This window comes from Armigeres subalbatus, chromosome 3, assembly GCF_024139115.2.
Source record: "Armigeres subalbatus isolate Guangzhou_Male chromosome 3, GZ_Asu_2, whole genome shotgun sequence".
Lineage (NCBI taxonomy): Eukaryota > Metazoa > Arthropoda > Insecta > Diptera > Culicidae > Armigeres > Armigeres subalbatus.
The window spans coordinates 383,686,133-383,699,569 of record NC_085141.1 but is presented as its reverse complement, the minus strand read 5'-3'; the positions used below and the strand labels follow the sequence as shown (position 1 = coordinate 383,699,569).

Here is a 13,437-nt window from a genome sequence, read left to right as displayed (position 1 = left end):
TCTATAAAACAAAATGCATACATTCAAAAAGTTGACAAATACAAGATTCCTAAATACTAAAAACCTGCAAGCCAACGATCAATGTGGTAGCATCAACTTTCAACACTGATTCATCAACCCTTCATATGCCGGAAAGATCACATATCCTCGCAAAATTATAAATCGTCATCATGTCATACCCTGCGTACGAACGCCCAAACCCCAAAATGACCGAAAGAAAAGCATGATTTTTGCATAAATTAAATCGTTCAGTGTCAGTCGATAAACTGACTTTGCCAACATACAGCGAAATGTCTTCCATTCTTTCCGAGACAGTTTCGAGAGAAAAATTACAACAATTTTGTGTCGTGGTTACGCTGCTTTTCCGGTCCAATCCGAGTGAGTAACATACGCTGCATGATTATACAAATTCCCTCATGTTCTTCGAAACGCCCTTTGAAATGCAAAAACTACTTACTTTCATAAACGAATATAGAAGTACAAATTGTTCAGATGAGAATATCCTTTCTATTCATTAAATAAATAATTAGCATCGGAATTTCCAGAAAAATATTTTGCAAATTCATATATTTTAGATATCAGATTATAGCTGTAGAGAGAATGAATCGATCTCATTCATAATCTGGAAGTCGAATATCGAACTGTTGAAAGCTGATTGAAATTATTTCTTATTGTTGGTCTTGTTCGAAAAACCATTCGCACCTTTATCTGTAATGAGTTATGAACATAACTAAACATGCAGAATAATCTCAAGTACATTATTATAGAGACCAATATCTCATAGCAAGAATTTCACTTCCTTTACTTTTCTCTCTCGTCAACATGTTTAAGTGTAGCTCAGTAAAGCCCATCGACACCTCCACGCTTATTTACTCAATATCAGCACAGCTTAGCTGAGAAGCAGTTTCTTGCATCCTGTCTTCCTTTTGGTCTCTCCTCACTAATCTGATACCCGCCCAAACCGGCGAGTGTCTTCAAATGCGACACAATCGCTCCGTGGAGATGAATGACGTTCGATAGAGCCCTCGAGTTGAAAAATCTTGTTTATAAAACACCCAGTTCGCTCATATTTCGAATGCTGAGCGTCATATTTCTTCTCCGGGTGATTTGAGCAATCCTCCCGGTTGGAAGCCGGGCCGTCGCCGGGTGGTGAAATGCTGTCGACTCTCTGCATAGCTCTACAACTGCTCGATACGGAAATTTTACTTCCCGAGAGGACACCCCAAAAGCATAAACAATCACTGCGAGGAAAACTGCCGACGACAGGGGTTTTCATCACGATCAGTTTTCAGCGCACTTGGATTGGATTTGGATTGGATTTGGATTGGTTTGATTGATTTGATTGATTTGGATTGATTTGATTGATTTGATTGATTTGATTGGATTGGATTTGATTGGTTTGGATTGGATTTGATTGATTTGGATTGGTTTGGATTGATTTGGATTGGTTTGATTGATTTGATTGATTTGGATTGATTTGGATTGGTTTGGATTGGTTTGATTGGTTTGGATTGGATTTGGATTGATTTGGATTGATTTGGATTGGTTTGGATTGGTTTGGATTGGATTTGATTGATTTGATTGGTTTGGATTGGTTTGATTGGTTTGGATTGGTTTGGATTGGTTTGATTGGTTTGGATTGGATTTGGATTGGTTTGGATTGGTTTGGATTGGTTTGGATTGGTTTGATTGATTTGGATTGGTTTGGATTGGTTTGGATTGGATTTGATTGATTTGGATTGGTTTGATTGATTGGATTTGGATTGGATTGGTTTGGATTGGTTTGGATTGGTTTGATTGGTTTGGATTGGATTTGATTGATTGGATTTGGATTTGATTGGTTTGGATTGGTTTGGATTGGATTTGGATTGGTTTGGATTGGTTTGATTGGTTTGGATTGGTTTGGATTGGTTTGGATTGGTTTGGATTGGTTTGGATTGGATTTGATTGGTTTGGATTGGTTTGGATTGGTTTGGATTGGTTTGATTGATTTGATTGGATTGATTGATTTGATTGGATTTGGATTGGTTTGGATTGGTTTGATTGGATTTGGATTGGTTTGGATTGGTTTGGATTGGATTTGATTGATTTGGATTGGATTTGGATTGGTTTGATTGGTTTGGATTGGTTTGGATTGGATTTGATTGGTTTGGATTGGTTTGGATTGGTTTGGATTGGTTTGGATTGGTTTGGATTGGATTTGGATTGATTTGGATTGGTTTGGATTGGATTTGATTGGATTTGGATTGGTTTGGATTGGTTTGGATTGGTTTGGATTGGTTTGGATTGGTTTGATTGGTTTGGATTGATTTGATTGGTTTGGATTGGATTTGATTGGTTTGGATTGGTTTGGATTGGTTTGATTGGTTTGGATTGGATTTGGATTGGTTTGGATTGGTTTGGATTGGTTTGGATTGGTTTGGATTGGTTTGGATTGGTTTGGATTGGTTTGATTGGTTTGGATTGGTTTGGATTGGTTTGATTGGTTTGGATTGGTTTGATTGGTTTGGATTGGTTTGGATTGATTTGGATTGATTTGGATTGGTTTGGATTGATTTGATTGGTTTGGATTGGTTTGGATTGGTTTGGATTGGTTTGGATTGATTTGGATTGGATTTGGATTGATTTGGATTGGTTTGGATTGGTTTGGATTGGTTTGGATTGGTTTGGATTGGTTTGGATTGGTTTGGATTGGATTTGATTGATTTGATTGATTTGGATTGGTTTGGATTGGTTTGGATTGATTTGATTGATTTGGATTGGATTTGATTGGATTTGGATTGGTTTGGATTGATTTGATTGATTTGGATTGGTTTGGATTGGTTTGGATTGATTTGGATTGATTTGGATTGGTTTGGATTGGATTTGGATTGATTTGATTGATTTGGATTGATTTGATTGGTTTGGATTGATTTGGATTGGTTTGGATTGATTTGGATTGGTTTGATTGGTTTGGATTGATTTGGAATGGATTTGGAATGGATTTGGATTGGTTTGGATTGATTTGGATTGATTTGGATTGGATTTGGATTTGGATTGGATTTGGATTGGATTTGGATTGGATTTGGATTGGATTTGGATTGGATTTGGATGTGATTTGGATTGGATTTGGATTGGATTTGGATTTGGATCAGATTTGAATTGGATTTGGATTGCATTTGGATTGAATTTGGATTGAATTTGGATTGAATTTGGATTGGATTTGGATTGGATTTGGATTAGATTTGGATTCGATTCGAATATGTTTGAATGTGGATAGGACTTGAATCATTTTTGCAATGGATTTACAATCGAAATATATTTAAACTCCCTCCTATTTAAACTTTATCCGAATTAAATATGTCATGAATTTAAATTACATTAAGATGGAATTTGCTTTGCTAAATAAATTTGAATTGTATTTCAATCAGACTTTTATTAGATATCAATTTATTTTCATTTGAAATTGGAATTAAAGTTAACTATAATTTATTTTTAATTTTTATTAGAACGGATTAGGTTGGATATGACTTAATGTTGGAAATGGTTTGGACTGGGATTGAAAAGAGATTTGATTTTTAATAAAAATTTAATTGAATTTGAGCTTGAGCAAATATGAGAATGTCTAACAGACCAATTGCTTCTTTTGACTGAGTACCAAAATCAATCAAAAATCTCTTTAAATGCATTTGTAACAAAGAGCATTTGAAAAAAGGGTAGTTCGGTGGAAATTTCAATGACTCTACAAGAAAAACTCGAATAACTTTCCCCCGAAAATAACGAATGTGCAATTTCCCTTTTGTCTAAAAAGGCCAAAAACGATGAGAACCCCTGCCCAGTACCTGATGGCAAGCAGCGCGCGCGCCAGAAGAAAGAGCGAACCCAAAAAAAGCCTCACCTCACCCAACCCGACATCGCATCGCGTCATCGTTCAGCAACAACCCGCAACCGTGCGAGGACAAACGCAACAGCGGCCACGGATAGAGCGGACCTAAACCCGCCGTCGCTACCGATTTTATGCTCAGTTTGCGCTAGAAACTTCAACCGTTATGATTGATTAGAGAAACACGCGTCGCGTGGCGTCGTCGTTGTCGTAGTTTTCGGTTTTAGATTAGGACCTCCGCACTGGCCGCGCTAGTAGCCACTAGTCATCACATCGTTTACCTACCAGTTAACCGCGAAGTTGTTGTTATTATCGTGGGGCAAAGGTAATTTAGTTCGTGCCAGGTGAAAACGGACAGTTTCGGTTCAGGACCATCGCCGCCGTCGTCATGCCGTGAGGATTGCGTAAAACGAATCTGAAAGTGAATATTCAAATCGTTGTCGTCGTCGTTGGCGTGTATGTCGAGGACTCTGAACCGTTGATGAGGTGCGGGCTGTGCAGCATCAACTTGCAAGAAGCCGTCGTCGTGGTCGGTTGTGTCTCGCGGTGGCACGAAATGATTGCGGATAATTGAAAAATAATTATGCCGTTTGAAAGTGATTATCGAATTTGAGCCGATGAAGATTTGGCGGAAAATTGTCGGCTGTTGTTATAGTGTTTTACATCATTGCATCACGTGTTTTAAAAAAAGTGTGTATGCTGTATTAGGTATAGTCGTTGTATGGAAAGGAAAGCCCAAAAGAGTGGAGTCAATGCGGGATAAAAAGTGATGAAATAGATTAGATTTACAATACGATAAGGGTATAGATAGATGAACAGATCTTACTTTTGGACAGAATTTCAAAGCAACGCCCATTACTGACATTACAAAAATCATGAAATGATGACTTGTACGTAACTATTTAATTTTTGTAAATGTCAATAACAAAATTCGACGAATTTCTACGGAACGAAAACATATTTCATGGAATATCGCTAAAACTTCATTCTGAACTCAAAAACGAAATTGCTCAAAATATGGACACACCGCATCCCCTTACCATGTGTCCCTCGAATACCAATGGACCACGCGCGCGGACACGGACAAAACGGACACAATCGGGTCGATTTTTAGGGGCTCTGGTTTCTTTCGTCTGCTGGTCGGAAATTGAATGGAAACGATTATAGTCGGTCGGTTGCCCTTCTTTTCGGCTACTATCCATGACTCTGCTCACAAAAGTATCCGCCGAAATGGATACTATCCCCGGTTGGACTGCAGATTACCAATTTTCTGCGGCAACTTTTCGCAATTGGGCTTTCTGGTGGTGGGGTCCGAACTTAGTCACCACACGCTCGCCCTCTGGAATGCGGTTCTAATGCGGTTTTCGAAAATTTGCACCTGCTGATTGGGTGCTAGCCCGGGCCGTGCAACCAACCGGTAGCCGGCCATGGTCAGGTAGCGCGCAAAAGTTAATGGGAGTCGTTTTTACACCGTTCAGCAATTTGGGAAATGCGAATAATTTGACGGAAGTGCGGTGGGATTTTTGTTTTAGAAACGAAGAGAATGATGGGTTCATAGAATATGAGCGGGCTTCGTCAGTTTCAATTCGTTCATAGTTCAAAGTGGTACCGGAATGGGTAGCTCTGAGGTGAATACGTCTGAAAAGGTTCGTCGCTTCAACAGTTGTTTTTCCATGTTTTGTGACTGGAATTTATTGAGAGTTTGTTTTCCGTTGCTTTTCACATCGCTTGTTTGCGATGGAAATAATACTTTAGTGTAATAAAAAATGTCAGAGTCTGCACTGGAAAGAGATACTGGAATTATGTTTTAAGGAAATAAAATAATTTCGTTTGTTCCTCCACCTTACTTCTTTCAAAATGTGCTGCATAAATTCTAGAAAAAAATCGAATTACTAAACGATTGATCATCACTTTTTTAATCATATGTCATAAGTGAGTTTCGTATTTCGTCGTTTTAATAAATGCGAAATTCCGCGAATAATTTTATAATTCTGCTGTATCATAGGGTACCATCTAATATATTTGGTTTTTAAACATTGCAATTTTGCAGCAAAAATAAAGATTTTTACAGAATTAATCTCGCGTCAAATCGTATTGTGACTGAATTAGTACTTGATCTATGGGAAAAATGCCCTGCCAATAACAGAACTCTCACGAAACATGTACTTAATTGGCTTACATTCATTGTTTATAAACATTTTTTTTTGTATTATTATTAAAGATATTTTTAGCCCACGACTGGCTCATCTCTAGCGTTTCATAAATAATTATTTATCTGAATTAAATTGAAAACATTTATATACTTTTTCTTCAATTTTCTATTACAAGGAACTGATGAATGTAGATTCCCCTTCATTGTTCCAAAATAAAAATAAAACTTTGCAATTTATTCCTCTTTTAAATAAAAATCTACGGGATAATATTTTCCATCGAATGCAACTTGTTGCAAACAAAGCAATGGATAAGTGTTAATCAATGTTTGCCATTCACTGATTTGTTATAAAGTTTGTTTTTTTACTTTAATACAATAATACAATCATAAAACTGGTACAGTTTGGATTGTTATTCCATTAGAAAAAAAAAATTACATAAGTTTCACCTATCTAACGGTAACTATAGTCACGATTGTTCAACAAATAGATTTTACACAACACAAACTATTAGAAATTCAACGACATGTAAAAAACCAACTGGGAATACAAGCAAATAAACATTTTTTAGTACATTTAATGAAATTCAATTTATAAAGCTTGTGCAGTTGGAATTTTTGCCTTTCTCGTATTTTTTTTAATTTTCAACAAAATCACAAAATAGTTTTTATTTTTTTATTTCGTGCAGATCTTCCAACATTTTGTAATGAATCATCGGACCATCGATGTTGATAATATCGATTTATTTTAAAATTCTGCGACCTACCATGCGAACTGATATCAGAGCAAGAAATTTCAAGTTTATCAGAATTTCATCAACATTGTAACTTAACGTCGTCAACCACAAAATCTGGCAATTATCTTCCACCTTATTGATCCACCGTGCTCGTTACCCATCTTACCAACTCGTCGTCGCCAGTCACCTTCGAGATCATTTTTCATCAATATGTTGTTCGACATTCTGCTTACATACCCGGCTCACCGACAGTCGTCCGACTTTTGCCGTTTGAACGATGGTTGGTTCTATTGCAAATTAACGAGTAGATTTTCTCTTCTACACAGAAAGTTTTAATGAATTTATTCTTCAAGGCGGTGCAACACTGCAGCCTGGAAAACATAAAAATGTGGAATACTACACTACTCCTACCAGGCATAATTCTTGCATACTTTCAAGCGGTAAATGAAGAAAATCTACGCCACAGCTATGCAGCTACTTTCTTTTGGAGATTCCGAGCACACGTTAGTCCTTCACAAGTATTATCCAGATCTCAATCTCGTAGTGCTCCAACAGACTTGGGCGTCCCACCCGTGGTGTCTGACTGCGATCCACTGAACTTCAACCCAACGTAGTTTTCCTCCACCTTTTCAAAGTCACCTACCATAATATCAATTTCCCACTTAGCAAATTTCCGAACGAACCTTATGGATATCGAACTACTCGTGTCAATCTTTGCTCTTCATGTTACCTCCCTTTGAGGCAATGTGATCACCTTATCGTAACCTTCTACGCGTTTCAAAGGAACTTGAGACGCTCTAAAACCGAATCTTTTGCATCGGGTGATCGGATTCCCACAATGCAGGGTAGATCACTACGTAGTGTGTTACGGAGTAATATCTACCAAACCGAGCCTTGGCTTAATCCATTTTCGAGCTAGGGCAATAAGTTTTGGGAATTAGGTCTTTTGTCATTCGATGCAGAATGGAAAGTAATCGACCCGATCACTATTTTCTTCTTTTCTTCATGAGTTCTTATGATGCCGATAACGATTGGCACGTAGATCTTCGTCGTATCCTTGTCGTCGGATATTCTTTCGTGCAGACCAGCGGTTCTCAACCGGGGGTACCTTTGCCGGTTCCAGGGGGTTCCTTTACTCAAAATACATAATGGTGGATGTATTACAATACTAATAAAAACTTATTGAAACAGAATTGATAATTGTATAATTTTAGATTCCAAAACAACTGTACATAATATGCATGGCGATCAGAAAATCAAAAACTATTGAATCCTGCCGACTACAATCAGCATAGTACAAAAGGTTGGATGACTAAAATCTAGAATCTAAAGATTTGGAAGCCTCAATTTGAGCGACATGAAGGCTTTTTTCCGAAAAATTCAATAGCTTTATTGGAAAAGGCTTGGAACCTTATTCCAAAAACTCGTAAGCTTCCTTTCAAGAGGTCCGAAACTCCTGTCAATATAGGCTCGGAAGCATCCTTTCAAGAGGTTCGTCTACCTCCTTTCAAGAGACTTGGCAGTCTCCTTTGAAGAGCCTGGGAAGCCTCCTCTCAAAGGTCTAGGAATCCGCCTTTCAAGAAGCTTCAAGGCTCCTCTCAAAATGCTCGAAAGCTTCCTTTGAAGGGACTCGGAAACCTTCTTTCGGAAAGCTGGGAAGTCTCCTTTCTAGAGGCTCGGAAGCCTCCTTTCGAGAGGATCGGAAGCCTCCTTTCAAGAGCTCGCCATCTTTGAAGAGGCTCGGAAGCTTCCTTTCAAGAGGCTTGGAAGCCTCCTTTCAAGAAGCTCGGTAGCTTCATTTCAAGAGGCTCGGAACCACTTTCAGAAAGCTCGGAAGCCTCTTTTCAAGAGGCTCGGAAGCCTCCTTTTTAGAAGCACGAAAACCTCCTTTCAAGAGGCTTGGAAACTTCCTTTCAAGAGGTTTGGAAGCCTCCTTTCAAGAGGCTTGGAAGCCTCCTTTCAAGAGGCTCGGAAGCCTCCTTTCAAGAGGCTCGGAAATCTTCTTTTAAGGAGCTCGGAAACCTCCTTTCAAGAGGCTCGAAAGCCTCATGCTTCCTTTCAAGAGGCTCGGAAGTCTCCTTTCAAGAGGCTCGGAAGCTTCCTTCGAAGAGAATCGGAAGCCTCCTTTCGAGAGGCTCGGAAGCCATCTTTCGAAAGGCTGGGGAGTCTCCTTCCTAGAGGCTCGAAAGCCTCCCTTTGAGAGGATCGGAAGCCTTCTTCAAGAAGCTAAGAAGCCTCCTTTCAAGAGACTTGGAAGCCTTCTTTAAAGAGGCTAGGACGCCTTCTTTAAAAAGGCCCGGAAGCCTCCTTTCAATAGGCTCGGAAGCCTTCTTTCAAGAGGCTCGAAAGCTTCCTTTTAAAAGGCTCGGAAGCCTCCTTTCGAGAGGCTCGGAAGCATCCTTTCAAGAGGCTCGCAAGCCATCTTTCAAGAGGCTCGGAAGCCTTCTTTCGAATGGCTGGGAAGCCTCCTTTCTAGAGCTCCGGAAGAAGCTTTTTTTTAAAGAAGTTCGGAAGCCTTCTTTCAAGAGGCTCGGAATCCTCCTTTCTAGAGGCTGGGAAGCCTTCTTTCAAGTGGCTTGGAAGTCTGCTTTTAAGAGGCTTAGACGTCTACTTTGAAAAGGCTCGAAAGAGGATCGGAATTCTTCTTTAAAGAGACTTCGAAGCATCCTTACAAAAGGCTCGGAAACCTCCACTGCCGTAATCTGAAAAAGTGACGTATACGCCATTTTCCAAAAATAGTGTTAACGAGTACTACTCATCGAGCTCTTTAACAGAAAAATGGAAAACATGCATGCAGGCTTGGCATTTACTCGCACAATGAGCTCAATGAGCAAAAAAAGTTCATCAAAAATGAGCAACAAAACATCACGGATACACGCTTAAAATCAATAACACAGAGATGTGTTTGCATCACACAAAACGGACCTAATGCGGAACATCCCCTAGATGAGCGACAGTTACACAGCCACAAAAATAGCTCGTGTGGTTTTATTGAAGCTAGGATTTAAATATTTTCAACAGTATTTGGTTCCTCATGAAACAAGGAATCTGTACAAACGTTTACATGTTGAAAAGGACCGTTATCACGACCGTACGAGGCTTTTTTGTGCCTGTGTAACTGTCGCTCATCTAGGGGATGTTCCACATTAGGTCCGTTTTGTGTGATGCAAACACATCTCTGTGTTATTGATTTTAAGCGTGTATGATCAAAACATAAAAAAAAGATGCTCTTCATTGTGGGAAAAATGAGGAGCGGCTCTCTTTGAGAGAAACGGTTTGTCTCAATGTGCCTCTTTGAGGAGCATCATTTTTGTTGTTCTTTCCAACTGAACGTACAGAGAAATGAAAGCACACTTCTGTCATATCATCGCTACCCGCACAACAGCCTCACACATTCGCACCTTCATGAGACCAGCATGAGAATAGGGACCGTGTATAGCATCCATGAACGGGTAGAAATGAACACCATTCTGTGTGGCATTGGACAGGCCTATTATCATGAACAGGCCTAGCATGCATGTGTCAAATGACAGATCCTATCAGTCATCGTTAGTATACACATTCGCGGGCAGTTGATCCCACATTCCTCGCGAGTGCAGCAGTGCAAACATGATGGGTGACAAATATGCGCGATGTCGAATTGCACACATTCTATCTTTACATTAATTATTTACTGCTTCTAAGCAACAGGCAGCTTGATGTAGCCAATTCTACATTTATCTGGATAGTAATTACAATTTGAAATGCAAAGAGACTATTGACGAAATTATCTTCTACTAAGCGAACCTGTCTGATCTTGCTTGGGTTTTATTTTTGATCTGTCAATCATTTAATTGATTGAGGCGTCGCACTCTAGATCCATTTCAATTCGAGCTTGATGGCTTTCTTCAGAACTCATAAAACTGTTGCATTAATACATCTTCTCAACTTTCCCCAGCAAATTGTTCTATTTTTTTAATATACATAAACACAGAAGAGCCCAAAACGATTCGATTGGTGAGTAAATCTTGCAAATCGGCCAACCCGTTATAATGACTCAAAGGAAAAGCAAACTCATTTTTATATGTATAGATAGATAGATAGATGATGATGATGATGATGATGATGATGATGATGATTGAAGAAGATGAAAAGGGAAGGACCAGGGAGCGATTCCTTGATCGTAGTGGCATAAAGGCACCAAAATATTGTGTAAACGCGTTAAAACGCGTGAGATCCAAAATCCGCATAAAAAGGAAATCTCATATTAAACCGCATGAAAATCGACTCCAGTGTATACCGTTTTGACCGATTAATACAACATTTGTTCGACTGCTTCAATTTTGAATGAAAATTATTAAGCTCTTTTAAGGTAATGTCTTCAACGTGTAAAATTAAATGGAACAGTTCTAAACACGCATTATGACAGTGATTGAATTGTTTTCTAAACAAACACGATAAAATACAATAACCTACTGGCTACCGTTAGTTTAGCCAATTAATTAGGGGTCGTACACTAATTACGTAAGCACTTATGGGGGGAGGGGGGGTCTGCCATTGTCTTATGTTCCATATAAATAAAAAATGATTTGTATGAGAAAAATCTTACATGGGGGGAGGGGGGGTTGAAAAACCCAGAAAAAATGCTTACGTAATTAGTGTACGGCCCCTTATCATAAATTTATTCGCCACCACCAATTCCGTCCTTCGAGAGACTTTTTCCTCACCTCATTGAGTCAAGCCATTTAGTTATCATTGAGAAATAAATAATTTCGGAGCTACCCGAAAAAGAGAGAAACGCAAAAGTACAAAAGAGAAGAGCAAAGATTCGTGTGTCGAGAGCAGTGAGCATTTTTTTTTCTTCTCCTGATTCGCTCTGAGGAGCATTCCATCCCTGCATGCATGTTGTAAAATGGCTGTTACGTCACTTTTCCAGATTACGACAGTCCAGAAGTCAACTGCATAAGTCTAGTTTAGAACTTTCCATTTAATTCCACTACGTTTTGTTATCTTTACAGATGCGTAATTCGACCTCAACTGTGAGACCGTCTTCAGTGTCTCGTACTTAGACCGATCGATCCGCAGTTGATGGTTCCTAGAACACGTAGACTCAATAAATGTCTCCTTCAATTGGGAAACCATGAAATCGACTGCTCTTGATTGCAGCTGAAAATCTTCTGCTTCTTGTGCAAATCCAAAAATAAGCTTTTTTTATACCTTGCGCAATATCCAAATACTTTATTGAAGATAATGAACCTTCTGTAAGTTCTTTGATGTTATCGGTTAAAAGCCGATGAAGCCATTTATTTTTTTTAAATTAATTTGCTTTGGCAGGCATTATTTATTCCGCTGATGGAGTCTCCTTCAGGTCGTGCCGTGATGAAGATGGTTGTTGCTTCATAATGGTTTTTCCGTGTCTTGATCAATATTTTCCCCCAAAGAATTGTTTCACAATTACAGGGGGGTGCATCTACAGTAAATGCAGACAACATGAATCACAAATCAAAAACGAAGTATTAAATGCATTCTGATGGCCATTTTTCAGAGTTTTTTATCACTTTTTGTGTTCTGTTGCAAAGTTTAAGCTAATTTTGGTACAACTGTTGAAGAGAAATGAATAATTTGTTTGAGAAACTGCATAAGTCCATTTTACACTATTTCGAGAAAACAACAAAAAACTGTTTTTGAACAAATTTGCACCGAATCTTTCGATTTCTTCGATACAGATCAATAGTTTTTGGCAAAACTCATCACCCTGGGGCAATTTCAGTGCAAAAAATGTAAGCATTACTCCACAATTGCTCTTCAAAGTACGTGGACATATGTAGTTTCTCAAACAAACGAAAAAAATTTCATACATTTCTGAACAAAAATTTTTTTTTCGTATTTTTTGCCAAAATACGTATTTTTGGATGAGGATTCAGATTTCAGAATATATAAAAATCTCATTTTGCCCAAAAATGTTACATATGCAGTTTCTCAAACAAACGGTTCAAATGTGTACCAACACCATACGTGTTTGGCTGAAATTGATAAACGTGCTCGATAATTCGGGACCGCTTTGCGATTTGGGCGTAACTTATTTTGTAAACAAACATTGGAAGGCGAATTCCTGCTCCAGGAGGCATTTCCCGAGAAAGCCACGGTATGTATTCGACACTATCCTCTATCAGATAGGGGAACTAGTTTTGGGGAAAATCGCTCGCATTCTGCTGAATCCATGAAATAATGTTTGTTTACAAAATAAGTTACGCCCAAATCGCAAAGCGGTCCCGAATTTTCATGTCTTGAGAGTGTCTTTATCAAAATGTGAAAAATTTCGGTTTTTCCTACTTTTCTATCTATTATTTTGATACTTTTTACGCCTAACTTTTTTTCGTGCAATAATTTTGAATGATTTTTCCTGACTTATCGTTTTGTTTCCCAGTTTGCGCCGCAGTAGACACATTCAGTGCGATTATTGGTTTGGGATATGTTTGTAGTGATGATGAGGCCGGTTGAGTCTGATTTTCAAATAACTAAACATTATGCAATTGGTATTTTACGTTTATGGTTTTCTTGCATTGTGAGCTTTTTCTTGGAATATCAATCAATAGGCTATTCTCGTATATTTTAATTCAAGATTCATTTATTAATGAATTATGCACAGATTCTATTACCATGAAGGTCTTACGTAAAACTTTGTCCTAGAATTACTCCGCGACTGTTGC

The 13,437-nt window shown here is 38.6% G+C and overlaps 1 protein-coding gene across 9 annotated transcripts in view; it reads left to right on the top strand.

Moving 5' to 3' along the window:
• LOC134226680 (transcription factor AP-2-epsilon) overlaps positions 1–13,437 on the top strand; it is a 223,895-nt gene that overhangs the window by 162,339 nt on the left and 48,119 nt on the right. The window contains exon 1 of one of the 9 annotated variants that reach the window (XM_062707620.1): positions 3,976–4,187. The exons of 5 other annotated variants lie outside the window; for them this stretch is intronic. Coding sequence is in view for 1 of the 4 variants with exons in the window: in XM_062707622.1 (XP_062563606.1) it covers positions 5,476–5,508 (33 nt within the window). In the remaining 3 variants the exon portion in view is untranslated. Of the gene's footprint in view, positions 1–3,975; positions 4,571–5,398; positions 5,509–13,437 lie in introns of those variants that run through there. 3 more of the 9 variants (XM_062707617.1, XM_062707618.1, XM_062707622.1) reach the window with 3 other exon arrangements.